The sequence below is a fragment of the Callorhinus ursinus genome, unplaced genomic scaffold (genome assembly GCF_003265705.2).
Source record: "Callorhinus ursinus isolate GAN/ISIS: 27379988/994484 unplaced genomic scaffold, GSC_fseal_2.0 scaffold13, whole genome shotgun sequence".
NCBI lineage: Eukaryota > Metazoa > Chordata > Mammalia > Carnivora > Otariidae > Callorhinus > Callorhinus ursinus.
Genome location: NW_027397075.1, coordinates 25101942 through 25120998, shown reverse-complemented (window position 1 = coordinate 25120998; position 19057 = coordinate 25101942). Strand labels below are relative to the sequence as shown.

Sequence of the window (19057 nt, the reverse complement as noted above, 5' to 3'; positions counted from 1 at the left end):
AAAACACATGTACCCATTTTTTCTAAGTGGTTTCTCTTCTCAAAAATCATTTTAAACTGCCACACTTTATATGTTCAGGGTTTTAAAAGATTCAGTCTTGGGAGCCTAGGTTGCTCAGTCGTTAAGCGAAGTGTCTGCCTTCGGCTCAGGTCATGATCCCAGGGTCCTGGGATCGAGCCCTGCATCAGGCTTCCTGCTCAGTGGGGAGCCTGCTTCTCCCTCTCCCACTCCCCCTGCTTGTGTTCCCTCTCTCGTCGTGTCTCTCTCTGTCAAATAAATAAATAAAAATTTAAAAAATAGAAAAAAATAAAAGATTCAGTCTTTAAGAATCAAATTGCTAAATAAATAAATAATAAATATAAATTAATATAGTGCATGGAAATATATAAATATATGATAAATATATACATGGAAATAAGTAGAAGATATCAATGGTTGTGTATTTCATCTTTCCCATATATTTCTGTAGTGAAAGGCAATGTAGTTCAGTGGTTAAAACCAGAACTGTGGAAGTTGATTTTTCTGTTTGACTGGATTTGAACCACAGATCTGCCATGAATTGGTGTATGACCCCGAGCAAGTAATTTGACCATTTTAGGTTTCAGTTTCCTCATTGTAGAAGTTGGGTAACAATAGTAGCTACTCCATGGGGTTACTTTACAAGATTTAAAGGAGATAACATCCGTGAAACCCTTTTAGCCCAGTGCCTGGCACATAACAAGTCCTTAGTAAGTCTGTTAGAGCTACTGTGATGAGCCAGGTGCTGTGCTGGGCATGGGATGTGGAGAAGAAGGACATTCCATTCTCTGCCTTTAAGGAGCTTACTTCATAGTGTCTTTTAAGACGCTCATTCTGTGGAAGCTCTCTAAAAAGAAAGAGATACTGAACTTGGGGTGTAAATGAAGATCATCTATCCCAATTTACTTCCCATTATAGGAATACCATTTTTACAGTACTAATAGGTAGACATTAAGCCCATGATTTTGTACCTACTTTCTAGTGGGATTGATAGGGAAAGAGTGCAGACTCTGAAGTTGACCAGATTATTCATTCCATTATTGTATGACCTCAAGAACCTCTCAGAGTCCAGGCTGCTCCTTTTCAGAAGAGCATGATGGCATCTCTCATGCTTGGTTGCCAGATGGTTGGATGAGGTGGTGAACATGAAGCACTCACTCACTGTGTCTGATACACCACTGGCTTACTGTAAATGTTCACTTTCTTCAATTAAAAAAGATTCTCTGTCATTTTTTTGGACATCTGTGATTGCTAGGACAGTTTTCTCCATTCTCAGATTAAAACAGTCTCTATATAAATTTTACCACTTAATTGTGCTTGATCCTCTTCAGTGGGATGCTTTTTAAAACAGGAGCGTAACCATATGTAATGACACCCTGTTATCTTTTTGTAGTATATTTGACCATTTTAAATTCACCTAAGTATCCTCTCCCCCAACTATCATTTCTCTTTCTAGTCTGCAGACATCCCATTAGAGATTCTTTAAATGCTTTGTTGAAAAGAAGATTTATCACATCTATGTCATTTATCTTTTCTACTAACCTAGGAGCTAATAAGAGTTAGTGACATGATTTCATGTGGAATCCTTACAGGCTCCTAATGATTCATATAATGTATTCATATAATAATTCAATTCATATGAAAATTTAGTTTTTCTTCAAGATGGGAGAAAGTGAATATGATACACTAAACTATTTCATAAATTTTATGTATATTCATTCAACTACATTGTTATTTATGGATGGAATTACAATAGTAAATCAGTAAACTCAAAGGTCAGGTCAGATAGAACCCTGCATAGTTTACTCAAAATGTAAATTGAACATCCAGACTCATTGCTGAAGAGTTTACTGGAAGGAGACAAAAACAAGAGATTTAAATCAAAGTCCTAGTTATTTCTCAAAATTTATCCCTGTGAATTTTTTAGCTTGTCTTTAATTTCCCTGTTCATCACTCATTCATTTAGTTGTTTTTTTTTTCCATTTAGTTATTTTTCAAATATCTAGTAAATACTTATCTGTGTCAGCTTTATTATTATCCCTGGGAATGTAAAAATGAATGTACATGGTCCCCTAATCTCAAGGAACTTGCAGTTCAACAAGGCAAAAGATACATGAATAGCCTTAAGTCTTTTTTTTTTTTTAACATTTTATTTATTTATCTGACAGAGAGAGACAGGGAAAGCAGGAACACAAGCAGGGGGAGTGGGAGAGGGAGAAGCAGGCTTCCCGCTGAGCAGGGAGTCCGATGCGTGGCATCATGACCTGAGCCGAAGGCAGACACTTAATGACTGAGCCACCCAGGCGCCCGAATAGCCTTAAGTCTTTAAAATAAACCTTCCTAGAGGGTCAGATATACTTTCTATATGGGAAGCTATTTTTGAGCTTAATTTGAAAAAGAGCCATGGAAGGAAGAGAAGAAGAGAATGGGTAGAACCCAGAGGAACAGATTTAGCAAAGACCTCCCAAGGGGTAGGGAGTGGTTCTGCACGGTTAAAGCCCAAGGAACACTGTAGAAACTAAGGAGAAATTAATTAGGTTAGTTGTAAATAGCCTTGAATCCCATGAATAAGAGGCTCCGATGATTCCCATGTTTTGGATACTTGTGAAGGTTGGATTAGCCCAGTGTGGAGGCCATTCTGCGGGGTGTGGCAGTGGTCTAAATGACATAAGGAGAAGCTTTGAAAAACAATCAGGGACAGTGGAATTTAGGTTGGGACAGATTAAAAATCATTACTGAGGAATCATTGATAACAGAACTTGTTAACCATTTGCATATATATGGAGGGCTGGTGAGGAGGGAGGGAAAGGATTTAGAGACTGAATGGTTACGGGTAGTTATATTCGTAACCAAGGCCCAGGTGGGGGAGGAAAGAAAAATGTCCACTGGGATCTGAAGCTCAGGGCAAAGATCAGAACTAGAGGTGTGGATCTGAAAGTCTCCATTGTAGTTGGAATGATAAAGTAGAGATTGCCTGTAGATACTACAGAGTCAAGATTAGACCCTGGGTATGGGGGAGAAGTTTAGCAGCAAAAGAGATCGAGGAAGCTTGTTCTGAAAAATAGTTGGAAAACTCAGAAATTCTCCGAGGACCAACAGATAAGAGAATTTAAAAATTAGGGACTAGTTAACCAGTTCAGAGTGATTACTGTGGTGGAGGAGGGTAAGAACTAGAAAGTGCTGGTGGGTTTACCAGTTAGGAAAGGATTGACAACTTTTATTCCACAGAGGGGCTGATGTGAATGATGATTTGTGTGTGTTGCGGGGAGGGGGTGTTTGCTTTGAAATGAGAGCATCGTGGCATATATCCATACCCATCTTTTGTGATCTATAATCATTCCAACACTATAGGAAAAGTTTTTTCCTGAGGTAGCTCATCCATGAATTGTAATGTTCTGCATTTATAGAATCTCAGGCAGCCACCAAAGAGATTCAGACTGTAGGGATCAGTTTGATTGGTTGAATGTGTTTTCTTCTGAATAAATGATTCATTGCTTCACCCACCTATACCCTCTAGGAAACACTAATGTACGTTATATCTGCTTATTGGCTTTATGTTTAATATATATATTTGCAGTTTTTAGAACACAAACATAGAACATATGTATCTATCATGGAATCCTAGATTTTAGACTATGAATATTTCTCAAAATTCAGCTACTGTCGTTGATAGAAGAGGCCAGCACACACCACGTGTTACCATGACGTGAGTGCAGTATGCTGTGTGAGGCCTCCATGCCAACCCCTCTGCACTGTGCAAGTCCTTCTTCAGCTCACACTGAGCCATGCTCCTGTTGTTGCATCAAAGAAACTGAAAGGTATTCTTAAAGCTTGGTTTCCTTGAGTCAAGGGCACTTTTGTGTTCATTCTAATTGTTCTCCATAACCATTCGAGGTAACAAATGCAATGTTCTCTCTGAAAAGTCAGAGATTGTCAGTGATGAAATTCAGAAATTCACATGGGCCTGACAAAACTGAAATTCTTTTTACTTGAGGGTAATGATAAGTGACATTTTGGTTGATTGTTCCCATAATATTGTCAGGGGTTTTGTGGTATTTCTTGTGTATGTATTTTAAATCATGGAGGTTATAAAGGCGAGAAAGACAGAGCCAGGAGTAACCTCCCTCAGATCACTTTTGACTCGAGAAGGCATCTAACACCTACTTCTAGCTTGACCTGGAGAGAGAGACCCACAACTTTAAAGCTGGCATGCCTAACCAGGCTTTGTCTACAGTCTCCCACTGTCCCCCTTCTCTGTGTGTATATATGTGTGGTTTTTTTCCCTTTCTCTTAAAAAAGTTGTAAATTTGTTGGCAGACATGATGGTGTTGTATTTCAGTGCAGTACATTGTGAACGGGTAATAATGATAATTATGTCTACTCTTAGCTTATTATTCTGTGTATCAGGACCTCCAGCTTGTGACATGCCCGCGCCGGGCCGCACTTACTTCTCTCAAAGGCCATAGACTCCAGTGAGGAATCAGGCTGCTCCCAGCAAGCCTCGTTGGAGCCAGCAGGAAATGAATCTGTCTGCCACAGTTTCTTATTTAGACCAAATTATTAATGTTTAGTGGCAGAAAAGTGACTCCCTTTCTCCTTCCATTGAATGATGAGAGCATATCTGTTTTCTTGATAAGATTGTGGCCAGCCTGGCTCTTGCTTTAGAAGGTAGATAAAAATTATTCTGCCGGCAGGCCTCGGGGATGTCTGGTTTCTTTTCTCTGTTTCTGTGCCAGAGTGTATCTCCCTTATTCATCTCACAAACTGTCTTTAAACTTAATCATGCTGAACTTTTTGTATATGTTTGCCTGACAATAAATGGGTCTGGGGATGGGGGGGACAGTGCAGAGAAAAATACATCTTTATTAGGAGAGAAATAAGAAACCACTCTCTTTGTTTAGAATAACCCTTAGGTTCAATGTGCCCAGTTATATTAAGGACAAAATTTGAGAAAGTTTTCATTTTTTTTGAAAAATACCAAAATAAAAATAATAATTGGAATGCAAATTAGTTTTAGCAAATTCTGTGATAAAAAGTATTCTTTCATTCTACCACCTACCTCTGTCTTGTCTCTAATATAGACCTTAAAAACATTTCCATTCTCCTGAGCTCAAATTTTCTATGCTTCACAACTTCTAAATTCATAACTCCTTAAAACCAAATGAAGTTTTTTACAACTTGGGATATTTGCATATAAGGAATAAAAAATCCTATAGATATATTAAGATCCATGTATTTTCTTTTTCAGGTTACATGTACAGCTTTATTTTTTAGAAAATAAATTTAATACAAAAAAAATTTTTTTAAGTAAATTTAAATATAAGCTTTAATACTTAAAGGTGTTTTGTTTTTCTCTGGTCACTTTGCCCTGGACCTAGAAAACAGCTTCAACTGAGCGTTCATCTCAGAGTCCTATTCTTCACAAAATACTTGCCTTCTTATCCTGTAGATGGTTCTCTGAAGCATCACAAAATCTGTCATTACCAATTAAGGGTGTCACGCTTCTTTACCTTGATAAGCTTGAATTTCAGGTTTTACATTCATTCCAGCATTACTTTCCATCTTTGTGGACAAGCTGCTGGGTAAGCAGGTGGGGTGGTGCAATATGACGAGATGTATAGTGTCTTAGAACCTTATACTCATAGACATTTAGAGCAGTAAAGCCCTGCCTATCTGTAAGTCAGACTTTGGGCCTCCCCAGCCTTCCAGACACAGCTGGGACCCTGGAAGTATGTGGGAGGCATGGGGCTCATGAGGGAGAAGCCCTGTGGCACCTACCTCCAGGTCCAGGAACTCTATTCGTTAAGCCAGAATTGAACTCAGTCTTACAGCTCTAATTTGAAGCCTATTTAAATTAGCTTGGTTTTCTGGGTTTCCCCTCTAGAGAAGATAGAAATTATTGGAAGAAGATAGAGTCTCTACTCAAGGCAGGCATGCTGGCGCCAGCAAGATGTGATCACAGCCTGCCATCTTAGCAAGAAACAGAAACCTGAACAAGTGGACAAAGGAAAGCAAAGTGTGAGTGTTCGATCCATACATGGGCGAGCCACCACATAGGTATCTCTTAGGAGGCCTTGAGCGTAGCCCTGTATCAGAATATTACAATGGTGACAAACATGGGCCATCAGGTAAAAGTTAAATCGTTCCATTTAAGAGAAAAGTTTGATTTTTTTCAGAAAGACTTTATTCTAAATTCGTTCTATAGAGTTGGTCCTTGACAGAACCAAGTTTCTGTTTCCTGGGAATCACACACTGATTCACATCACTCTTCCCAATCATTGCCTGAACCAAACTTTGCTTATGACAAAAATTGTTTTGTTCAAATTGGTCGCCTACTCTGTTTGCTGAACCTGATTCCATATATGTCTCCCGGTTATTTCCTATAATTAAATTCTCCCTTAAAAAAATAAAGAATACCTCATATTCTGATTACTTTGGGTCCTCCATTTAAGGAATAAGTACATACTTTTGATATTTATTCGGCATAGTTTTGTTTCTGAACTTCTATAGGCAATAAAAGCTATTACAGCAAAATATTAACATAAACATCAAATTTTATAGCCATTATATACCACTCAGTATCCTTCTCTTCTGTCTAAAAAGTAATGCTATATTTCCTGTTTTCCAGTCTCTGCTTTTCTGTGTTGTTTTTCCAAGATCACTGAAGGTGATGAGTGAAGAGTTTTCATTATCGTATGATTTGGTTTTGCTCAGATTTTCTTTCTGTAATCTAGATTGCTGATTGGAAGGTGCAGCTGTTAAATAAGCCTATCAAAGATGTCATCTGAAATTTTTTAGTTTTTACTTGCCTTTTTAGTTCTCTGGTAGGGTGAAATCTTGATTAACAGATGCCCTGGCAGTCCCATTTGTTGCGAAGAGAGCCAGATTCAAAAGAACATGTCTTCGTGAATCAAGCATTAGAGTTTTGTCTCCACACCATCCACAGCCCTCACCCTACTCGGAGTTCAAACTCAAGTGCAGGCAATATTTGGAAGCCAACGACTGTCTTCTTCCACCTAGCCTTGGCTTCCTCTCTCCCCTTCTCTATAAAGGATATATCATCCCTCTTTTGACTCCCCACCTCCTTTCCAAACAGGACGTAGTGGTCATTCTTATTTATTGTTTGAAATGTTATCACCACCATGCTTTTTCACTTAAAGTCTGTCTTGTTGCGAGATATAGATCTTTTTCCTACTCAGCCTAAGAAATTTTCGGCATGACTGAATGAGGGGTGAGGCAGGAGGGAAAGAGCATGGACCATGTACAAGGAGTTACTCAATAGGCTGAACTTGGCCGAGCAGCTGACGGGCCCGCCACACTCGCCCAGATGGAGAGCGAGCAGGAACCGCTCATATGGACTGCTGCCTCAGCCCTCTCCTTCCCGGCTTTCTCCCTCCTTATGCTCCTTATTGCTGCCAACTCTGGCATTGTATCTCACCTCTGGGGACACATTCTTTTTTCCTGCCTAAAGTGTGGAAAAAATTTCTTGTTGTCAGAGTTTTGTTGAAATAAAATTGGCATTTGGAAGACGCCACATTTGCTGGGAAGCTTAGGAGGGGCACTACTCACAAAGCGCTGAAGTGAGCAAGTTCTCGGGGTGTGGGCTGGGACCCGGTGTGCCCTGGGAAGAGAGGGGGTGAAAGCATGGTGGTTGGGGGCTCTGTGGCTGCCCAGTCCACGCTTCAGAGGAGTACCTCCGTGCCAGGGCGAATAGTGTGGCCCAGAGGCCGTCTTCATCCTGTTCTCTGGTGCTGCTCAGAAGCACACCCCCCTTTCCCTACCCTACCCCCCACTGGGGACTGCCCCAGAGTAAAATAGGTCCGGAAAACTGCATTTTAACATATGCTCCATGCTTGTGCTTCTAAATCCGAAGAACAACTACTTGGGGTCCTGGTGCTTAGTTTCTCAGCTCCCCACCTCATTTATTTGTGCCTGGTCTTGAGGTGCCTAGGATGCAGTGACTGACTCACTCCAGCCATGCGCATCAGAAACCGGATCATAGACAGCCAGCCCCAACACCGGCCTCTGGGGTTGTGGAGATCCTATGGCAGCACGGGGGAGCAGGGTGTATGTTCTCGAAGCTCACTGTGGTATCCTTGTCTCATTTGGCCTTTGTACATATTCTTCTGTATGTATTCTTCTTTTATCCTCCATCCCATTTCCCCTTCCAAGAAAAGTATGAGCAGTTGGGATTTCCCTTTGAAGCAAGGCTCCACTGTCAACCTGCGCCAGAAAGATTTCCACAACCCCTACCCTCCTGGGACATGGCTGGACCTCTACAAACCTAGGTGGTGGTGCTTAAGGCACCTTTGGACTTGCTTATGTGTGTAGCTCTTCTATTAGACATTGAAGTTAATTGTCCTTATAAAATTGAGCAGAGCCCAGTGCCTGACCTGGAGTTACTGCCCCATAAATGATTGTCAAATGAAGGGGTGAGCTAGATCTTGTGAGGGTTCCTTGACACACGTTCTCTTTAGTTTTTGTTATCTCTGCTGCAAGGAATGGCTGGATTTGTTTTTGTGTAAAATTAAATATGTTTGAATTAGATTTGTCTTCCTGTGATCCTTAGAAAAATGTGTTTTAAAAATAAAATATGATAGTGAGAAAATTAAGATGCTTTGGTGATCTAAATACTTGTGAAGTACACTTTTTTTTTTTATTAAATGTTACAAAATACTTTAAAGAGTTCCAAGTAAAGTTAAGAGGGGATCTACTGGATTTTGGCTAAGTGCTAAACAAAAAGAAAAAAAAGTTTTTAATTCCCTGTCCAAATATTTCAACTTAAATTTACTGGTAGCTCTTTCAGAGGAAAGATGGGAACTCTGCAATCCTTTGTTTGTTATAAAGGAAATGCTTTTGTCTTCAAATGTTTGGAGGAAGGATTAAAGGCAATTTATGACTTGGTTAGAAAGTAATAAAAGTAGTAACAATGGAGTGTCTTCTAAATTGTCATCATTTTCTGGAATTAATAACAATATCAACTCAGCAGGCATTTTATGTCCAAAAGGAATTACTTTCATTTGTCATGCTTTAATGTAAACTCTAATATCAGTCTTGTAGCTGCTGTGCTGGATCATTTCCTTCATTCCACTGTTTAAAAACAGTATTCATTCAGTTGTACGGCAGAGGAATCCTGCCATCAGATCTTTTACCACAGGGCTCAAGAAATATATTTATAATTCATTTCTTTCAGGAAATAAACTTCAAGATCTGCATAAAAAGTCTTTTATTAAGATAAGTCACAGCTCTTTTAGTTTCTCCAGGAATACTCCATTTTTAATTCCCAAGGGAAATCATAATAATGAATAAATTAACCTAATAGGTTATTTTCCTTTTTATGGGACGCCTTTTTATTAGTATAATCCTACTTCACAGATTTCTTACCAGTTGTTTAATTAAAACAATCGCATATACTTTTTATAGCATTTTACAATTTATAAAGAACTTTATTTTTTAATTTTTTAATTTTAAAGATTTTATTTATTTGTTTGACAGAGAAAGAGAGAGCACAAGCAGGGGGAGCGGCAGGCAGAGGGAGAGGGAGAAGCAGGCGCCCCAAGGAGCAGGGAGCCCGATGCGGGGCTCGATCCCAGGACCCTGGGATCACGACCTGAGCCGAAGGCAGTTGCTCAACTGACTGAGCCACCCAGGCGCCCCTATAAAGAACTTTTTCAATATAATTTTTTTGATCTTTGCAACAATTCTGTCTAGTAGTAATAATAATGCTATTATATATTATTAAGCCCTTTTACTATTTGAGGGAATGCAAGAGTCTGTGGTATCAGGACATTACCCAGTATCAACTAGCAGATCCAAAACTCAGTGAAGATCTTACCTCCAAATAACACCCTCTCCTAACTGTACCTCTGGTAAATTCAATGCTGTTTTCCTTGGGGTGTGTTTTGAAAAAGAACTCCCAGAAGTATCAGAACATTATTATCGCACATGTTCTAGTTTCTGTTTTCAAATAAATGGTTGGTTCTCTTGCTTAATGAAGCTGTTTTTTAAAACCTGCCCAAGTATTCACTTTTTTTGGTGAGTGTGACATGGAAAGTGAATCTGAGATGATTTTAAAATAAGCATATGAGTTTTTGTATGATACTGTTTATTTAACTATTTTAATGCTTCAGATTTATTTTTTTAATGGAACCACTCTCAGCACCCTCACCTGAAAATGAGGGATATTTCCTTAATTTCTTCTACATAAGACTCCCTTAACATAGGATAAAATGTAGATATGACATTTTTAATGTGTTTGTAGATCATTCCATTCGACATCCTTTGATTCCAAGATGAGAACCCCTGGATGAATTAGCCTCTCGCTCTAACGCTCAGTGTTTTTGAATCAAATGTCAGATAATGTTCCTGTGCGTGTGGTATTATTTTCTCCGATAACTCAACTCCTCAATGAGTTGACATTTGCTCACCTATCATAAGGTGGATTGCAGTGATCTGTATAGGTCTTTGTTGAAATACACGTGTCTTCTCTCCACCCAGAGTAAAAGAAGCCGAAGAGGTGTGCAGGCAGAAAAAGGGAAAATCACTTTATAAAATAAAACCAAGACATGACTCTGGAATTGTAAGTATTTAACTCTTCTCTTTTTAACTTGTGATTTGCTTTGGCTTTTAAACACTGTTTTCACAATATATACCAACTCACATAACAACATTTTAATTATTTTCCTCTTCAGTGTGAGAGAGATTCTCTCTCTCCTTTTCTTTATGCCTTTAATCAGGCCCAAAAGGCTAAGAGAATCTCAGGATCTAGCATCCGAAGCTTAAGAATTAAGACAAATCTACTAAGGGAATGCATATACCTAGATATGTGTGTGTTGGCAGGAGTTGGGGGGCAGTTTCTCACTTTCTCCATTACACAAACATCACCAGTACAAGGCTGCATTTGAAGCCCGAGTGGCTGTTGTCATTGGATTAGCACCATTGGGATCTAAAACATGATGGGAAATGCCAAGTGTAGTATTGTCCTTTGCTCAGATTGGGGGGCTCAGACCTGGCTTGTACCCGTATGTGGCTATTTAACAGTTGTCAGCGAGTAGTCTGAGTTTAACAAGCTAATCTAAGCTTCCTCCTTGCCCACTTCTTTCTTTAAAATGCCATGCTGTGCATCCTGGAAGGCAGGACTTGGTACAAATGACGAGTTTTCCCTTGTGATGCTGTCAGTATTGTTTTGAATATTTTGAGGGTGTATCACTTGGTACCACAGGGACAAGTAAATGATGCTGTTTTAAATGAAAAGTTGGGTTAGGCCTTAAAATAGGAACATTTTGAATTGGATTAATCTAATGTGGTCTAAGTGGAAAAGATCAAAATAACCCAAGTTGGGATATGATTAAACTGATTAAACCCTATTTAGAAAAAGTTAGGAAGTATATCTTCATTTAAAAGATATTTTCCCTTTAGTTTCTCTACATCAAAATTAATCTTCTCTAATGACAGGTATTATATTATGGTTTAGTTTATTTTCTTTTTTGATTAAAGTACAACCTTAAAGGTGCATTGAATGAGGAGGAATAATTATTAATTAACCTCAATTATGCCATTATAAGGATAGAAGAGAATTAAATCATATTAACCATGAAACGAAGCAGCCAATGCAATCTTCATATTTATGTATTTGTGCATAGAATTGAAAATGAGAAAGGTGAGTTGGCACTTTTTCATGTTGGTTAGACGCTAAAATTTTAAAGCTTTTTTTTTTTTTTTCTCAAAAATATTTGGTGATTTGGCTGGTGAAAATTCTTTTTTTTTTTTAAAGATTTTATTTATTTACTTGAGAGAGGGAGAGATAGCGAGAGAGAGAGCATGAGCAGAGGGGAGAGGGAGAAGCAGGCCCCACTGAGCAGGAGCCCAAAGCGGGGCTCGATCCCAGGACCCTGGAATCATGACCTGAGCTGAAGGCAGCTACTTAACCGACTGAGCCACCCAGGTGCCCCTTGGCTGTTGAAAATTCTTAAAGATAAAACAGAGTTTACTTATATCTTTTTCCTTTATGGGCTGGTGGATCTTTAACCTTTTCCCAGAGAACTTGATCCAAATGAAAAGATCTTGTTTGAGCTATTCTAAACTCCGTACATTTTTTAAAGTTCTTCTTTCTAACTATAACTCTTATCTGGTGCATTTATTTTCAGAAAGCAAAAATAAGCATGAAAACCTGAACAATGAAAAGCAGAATGAACATGAGTCACTGTAACCACTTCCACAAAATTCAGCTGACCTGAGGGTGGGAAGAAAACTACATCATTTTGTTCATTTTTCCTCTTGACCTCTTGCATAATCTTTGTGTTTTCTAGACAGTTCACTGATTGTTGAATTTTACTGTACATTCATAAAAATGCAAAAGCAGTAGACCAGTGGAGAATTTGACACCTTTTCTTTTTGTAAAGTTTATGGTATTATATCGATAGACCAAAACAGCATGTATAAGAGGCAATATTTGCATTAATGCTGAACATGCTAAATGTTAACCTAAAATTTACTTTCGTGAGAATATTCCTTATCCCAGCAAAACACTTTCCTTTCTACTGACAACCAGTACTCCATGTCACTGCATTTAGATTTATGGTTAAAATGTTATTTCTAGTGAATTGTTTGTATCAGTTACATGTCTACATATAAATTTTCTATTTTAAAATTTAAGTACCATTTATATATCATGATCAAGGCTTTCCCAATTCGTGGGTTGCTCTCCCTAACTATATATTTGTGAAAGAAGATTATCATTTTTTACACAAGTCAGATAATGAATAGAAGAAATATAGCAAAAGGTAAACCCTTTCCTATAAATCATCTAATATAGGCAGGAATCAGAGTTTTAAGTTTAATGAGGGCTTTTATCAGCCTGTGTTCTTTGAGACCCTACATAAAGCTAATCTTCAGCTAAAATAAACTAAACTAAAGGTGTGCCTCTCTATAACTTTACCATTGGCCTTCACAAAGAAAACATGACTTAATATTTTGAAGGAATTTAAATAAATGATGCTCATAAAATTGCCAAACGTGACTAATTGTTGACCAAAAAAGGGGGGTGGGTAGTAGGTTTTTGGATGAATTGGCATCTGTTAATTAAATGTACCAGCCTGAGTATTTTTACATGATTGGGATTGTCTTTATGTGTTATAGCAGGTGATTAAAAGCTGTCAAATGAATATATAATGATTGGTTATCTGAAGGAGCTTAGGAAAGGATTTTCTTTTATTTCACTTTGAGGGGTAAAAAAAGTAAATCTCCCATTCTTTGTGAGAGTATGTTAAAGTCATCTCATGATGCATTGTGATGGTTTTGTCTAACACTAATAGGTAGGGTTTTTAAAAATTCTTTTGATGATATTTGTTGGGGTTATGGTTGTTGATATTTCTTGCTATTGGAAACCAATCTTGGAAAGCAACTTAAAAAAGAAAATGTTCCGAATCATAACTATGTTTGCGTTTATGTAAAGTATGGTCTCTTACCTTTTAGTTTGTAATTTAAGTGCAAAGAAACAGTAGTGGATTTTGGTTGTTGTTTTGTAGTCTTCCTGTCTCCTTCAGTCCCTCCAGTGTGTATATTACCATTCTTCACTGAAATAATAGGGCATTTAACAAAGATCGCTATGTGCAATACTGTATTTAGTGTTTCTATTTCAATTTTTCTAGGATGTTAATTTATATGAAAATAAAATGAATAATAAAAGAGTTCTGTACCTATTGTGTATATATTGCCTAAGGAAACTTGCAAAATGCAGTCATCATATTTAACACGGGGAAAATAAGTTAGACTCTGTGTTTGAAGATTTTTAAAAAGTTCTTATTTCAAGTTTAACAATTGTTAGTAGTTGACTATTTGAAAAAAAATTGAAATGCTTCTTATGCAATCTTAAGGAAGAGGTAATTCCCATATATGAACAGAGATATATCAATATTTGAGAAATCCTTTTTCCAAAAGTTAAAAGTTAGATGCAAAAATTTGTTGGATACAGATTAAGTGGTTATTTAAGGGCTATTGGAAGATGATAAGGCCAAAGGGAAAATAATGGTGGAGATGGGATGTATGTAGAAGAGGAAATAAGGAATGAAAACTAAGCACTCCACTACTGGAGAAGTGTGACAAGAGTTTTCTTACTCCATAAGTAAGCTTTGCATTTGGGTCTGATCATTTTTCAATATTAACTCTTTTATCCCCTGTACATTGACTTATCATCTACTTGGTGTCAAGGCATGGTGCTAATAACTGCATGTCTCAAAGACCTTCATCAAGTTGTGGGGGGGGATAGAATATAAAGCAACAATTACGGATCATTGTAATGTCCAATTCAGAGAGCACAGAAAGCTGGGGAACCTGGCTGGCTCAGTTGGTAGAGCATGTGACCCTTGATCTCAAGGTCATGAGTTCAAGCCCCACCGTTGGTAGTGGAGTGTACCTGAAAAAAATTACGAACAGAGAGCACGGAAAGCTAACTCTAGAGGGATGAGTGGGTATTAGGCAAGTGAAGGGGGAGAAGAGAAATCTGCAGATGCAAAGACAGTGCTCAAAGACACATCGAAAACATCATTTCTTTTAGGAGTTTTATCTAGTTCAGGTTAGATGGAGGGAGCAGAGCATAAAGTTCAAGAGAAAATGGTGAAAGATGTTGCTAGAGACATAGAAAAGAATTTTATGGTAGAAACAGTGTAATTTTATGACAGTTTGGGGTCAAGAGGATCTGAGAATCATCTAGGCCCTTCCTACTCATAGTAGAGCAGTACATCAGCAGCCCAGACAGCACCTGAGAGCTTGTTTGAAAGGCAGTCTTAAAAGTTTTCCAAATGATTGGTGAGGAGGGGATGATGATGCACTTCTGAGAGAGGTAACAAACTGAGGGGAAAAAGGCATGGAAAACAAATGCAAAATAGTCTGGCACACCTGTGGAAGAATTAGTTCTACATCAAGAAGAAGAGATAGGGTGTAAGGCAGGGTAAGTGGTAAGGGGCTAGGGGTAGGATCAGGGGCTAGATCATGGAAGTCTTTAATAAGAGGAAACAGTATGTAGTACACTGTGGAGCCAGTAAGTTATTTTAAGGTAGTAACATGAACTGGTTTGGGTTTAATAAAGCCCATTCTGGTACCAGTGTTGAGAAGTATAAGCCTAGAGGCCAGAACACCTTTAAAGAAACTATTGCAACAATGAATTATGGAACACTACCTCAAAAACTAATGATGTACTGTATGGTGACTAACATAACATAATAAAAAAAATAAAAATAAACTATTTCAATTCAAAGAAATAGGACTTGATAATAGTAGTAGAGATGGAAACTTGGCGCTGAAGAAAAGGTATGTGAAGGAGGTAAAATATATATGAGAACTTCTGAAATCTTTACATGTGAAAAACAAGAAAGCATGTTGAATTTAAGATGACAATCTGGTTTCTTGTCTGGGTTATCTGACAAAGTGTGTCTCTGTGCATCAACAAAGGTGATAAGAGGAATGCTTCAGTCAAGTTTCTTCAAAAATGTCTGTCTTAGAGAAACGTGATAAGTCTATCAAGAAAAGCAGCTCCCAAGTCTTTATCTTCCCAAATCTGCTTCATTTTCTTCAGAATACCTGATATTATATAGTTATTAGTATATAATCTGTCACCCACTCAAGTTTAAATCCAGAAAGACAGACTTTTTCCTTCAGGACTAAATCTGTAACATTAAAAGCAGTATTGCAGCACTCAATAAAGATGTACTGATTTAATGAATAAATAAATTAGAGGAAGAGAAGGGAAACGTTCAGGGTTGAAAGGGAATGAAGAATCCATAATGTGTGCTGGACAGGCAGTTGGTATTTCTAGTAGCTGGAAAATACTGATGAGGAACTCATGAGATAGGTTTAATTCTGATTTTGAGGTAAGAGCCATCTATATTTGAGGTGATAGTTGAAATCAGGTAGATTGTTGAAACTGCCTGGGAAATCGGGAACAGATTATTTTTTAAAAAATCACTGAGAAGGTGTTGAAACTAGTGTTGAAAAGACAAACAGAAATAAAGAGGTCACAAAAGGAACCTCAGGAAGATTAACCAGGGAATTAAAAGCAGAGAACCATGAAGAAGTAGTATTGACGAGGTCAGAGTAAACAGCACTTCAAAAAGAAACACTCCACTGTCACCATCCTTTTGCCCTTCAAACATACTACTATTGTAAATAACAAATGTAATAAAAAATATATATAATGGATTGACTTATTCAATATTCTGTTTAAAACTTTTAGAGAAGCAGTGTAGAAAAGAGATTTGAAAAAACAAGACACATGAGTTCTCGAGGTCTACTCCTGATATGACTAAGCTTCTAAGAGACCAGTCCTCCCCAGATAATAACTATAAATTCTGAACAAAATATAAAAACCACTTGGAGGCCCTGGTTAGTGAACAAAGGAGGCAGGTTATGGGGCCTCAGGGAGGATGGAACCAAAAGACAACCGACAGAATGGGAGAAGATATTTGCAAATGACATATTAGATAAAGGGCTAGTATCCAAAATCTATAAAGAACTTCTTAAAGTCAACACCCAAAGAACAAATGATCCAATCAAGAAATGGGCAGAAGACAGGAACAGACATTTTTCCAAAGAAGACATCCAAATGGCCAACAGACACATGAAAAAGTGCTCAACGTCGCTCAGCATCAGGGAAATCCAAATCAAAACCTCAATGAGATACCACCTCACACCCGTCAGAGTGGCTAAAATTAACAAGTCAGGAAACGACAGATGTTGGCGGGGATGCGGGGAAAGGGGAACCCTCCTACACTGTTGGTGGGAATGCAAGCTGGTGCAACCACTTTGGAAAACAGTATGGGGATTCCTCAAAAAGTTGAAAATAGAGCCACCCTGTGACCCAGCAATTGCACTACTGGGTATTTACCCCAAAGATACAAATGTAAGGATCTGAAGGGGTACACGTACCCCAATGTTTATAGCAGCAATGTCCACAACAGCCAAACTGTGGAAAGAGCCAAGATGTCCATTGACAGGTGAATGGATAAAGAAGAAGTGGTATATACACACAATGGAATATTATGCAGCCATCAAAACGAATGAAATCTTGCCATTTGCAACGACATGGATGGGACTGGAGGGTGTTATGCTGAGCAAAATAAGTCAATCAGAGAAAGACATGTATCATATGATCTCACTGATATGAGGAATTCTTAATCTCAGGAAACAAACTGAGGGTTGCTGGAGTGGTGGGGGTGGGAGGGATGGGTTAGCCTGGTGATGGGTATTAAAGAGGGCACGTTCTGCATGGAGCACTGGGTGTTATACACAAACAATGAATCATGGAACACTACATCAAAAACTAATGATGTAATGTATGGTGATTAACATAACACAATAAAAAAAAAGATAATGGCCTGAGGACAGGCTTTAGTAATGGTACAGCACTCAGCAGCCAGAGTCCCAAACCAGCAGTCTTTTTGGCCAGATGACATCATCTTTAAAGTCCTGGGGGTGGGAGGGTGGGGGAGGAGAGCCCCTGTCAACCAGAATTCCATATCCCATGAAAATATGCTTGCATTTATAAGAAAACTACTCATATTTGTTACAAGGACACCTGTACTATAAGAATGCTAAAGAAAGTTCAAGTTGAAGAGAAATGGTACCAAAAGAGAATGTGCATCTTCAAGAAGGAACAGCAAACATTGGAAATGGTAAATATCTAGGAAAATATAAAAGACAAGTTTTGCTTTTAATTTATTTTAAACACTGACAGTTTAAAGCAAAAAATACATAACATTTCGTTGGAGAGTTCATAATGTATGTAAATGTAATGCATAAGGCAATTTCCAAAGATGGCACAGGATGAGGGAATAAGTTGCAAGATTTCTACATTTTACATGATGTAGTAAAATATTAATTCCAAATAAACTGAAAACTTAAGGATATATACTCTCAAAATGTATAGTATAACCCTTAGTGCAGCCGCTAAAACACAAGGGGAAGAATTATAGGTAAAGAGCCAATACCTACATTAAAATGGAATTCAAAATATATTTGAATACTTGGGGACAAAAAAGGACTAGGAACAACAGAATTAGAACAAAGGACAAACAAGATGACAGCCTTAAACACCAGCTTATCGACAGTTATTTTGTGTGTAAATTTATGCGTAAACACTGTAGAAGGCAGAGGTTATCACAATGTACTTTTTTTTTTGAAAGGCAGCATTATGCTGCCTCCAAAAACACAAATAAGAAAGATACAAATAGATATAGTCATAAATATGTATGCGCTGATAACAGCCTTAGAATAAAATGAAGTACAAATTGACAGAATTAAGAAACAAACCGTTCCATAATCATAGTTGGAGATTTTACTACTCCTTTCCCACCAACTAGTAGAACTAAACAACCGATCAGTAAGGGAAGGGGAGAAGGGGCTATAAACAGGGAAGGAAAGAGTGCAAGTGAGTGAGCAAGGAATCTCTATAGGGTAATGGGAGCTAATCAAGCCCCATTTATGGAGGGAAACCAAATGAAGCTTCCCACCAGAGATATGGGACTAGAGTGGGACTTACCCACCAGTGAGAGTCAATCAAAAATAATTACAGTGGATGCCACACAATATGGCAAACAAAGCAGGAGGTATGTCATAGCAGGAGAAAGCAGAGAAAACCCCAAAGAGCAAACTGGGCCAGTTAACTTGTTGGCCCATATCTACACCTGCAATATCTCCAATGTCACTGGTACACGGAAGCCAAGAGCCCCCCCGCCCCAAATTTTGTTCTGAACTGGGAATGGATGGAAATGACAGAAAATGACTTGATATAAAGAGCTAAGGGGAGAAAGAGCATGAATATCCCCTCAAGACGAGTCTGCAAAACACAGTTCCCAAAACACCTAAAGAAAATTGTCAATAATAACAAATCAATTCAATAAATGAAGACGAATTCGCTTTCAAAAATGCAAATAGGGCAAAATTTATGTGAGTTAATAATAACTATGTTTAGCACCTGCAAAGAATTTGAAATATATAATCATTGAAATAAAAGTACATATGTAAACAAATAATTCTAGATGGACTC

General features: G+C 38.1%; 1 protein-coding gene across 2 annotated transcripts in view; it reads left to right on the top strand.

Moving 5' to 3' along the window:
• FMN2 (formin 2) overlaps positions 1-13706 on the top strand; it is a 375250-nt gene extending 361544 nt beyond the window's left edge. For both annotated transcript variants that reach the window (XM_073899944.1, XM_073899942.1), the window contains exons 17-18: positions 10516-10597; positions 12165-13706. In XM_073899944.1, the coding sequence (XP_073756045.1) occupies positions 10516-10597; positions 12165-12191 (109 nt within the window). In that variant the 3' untranslated portion in view covers positions 12192-13706. The remainder of the gene's footprint in view (positions 1-10515; positions 10598-12164) is intronic.
• The last annotated feature ends 5351 nt before the right edge of the window (positions 13707-19057 follow it).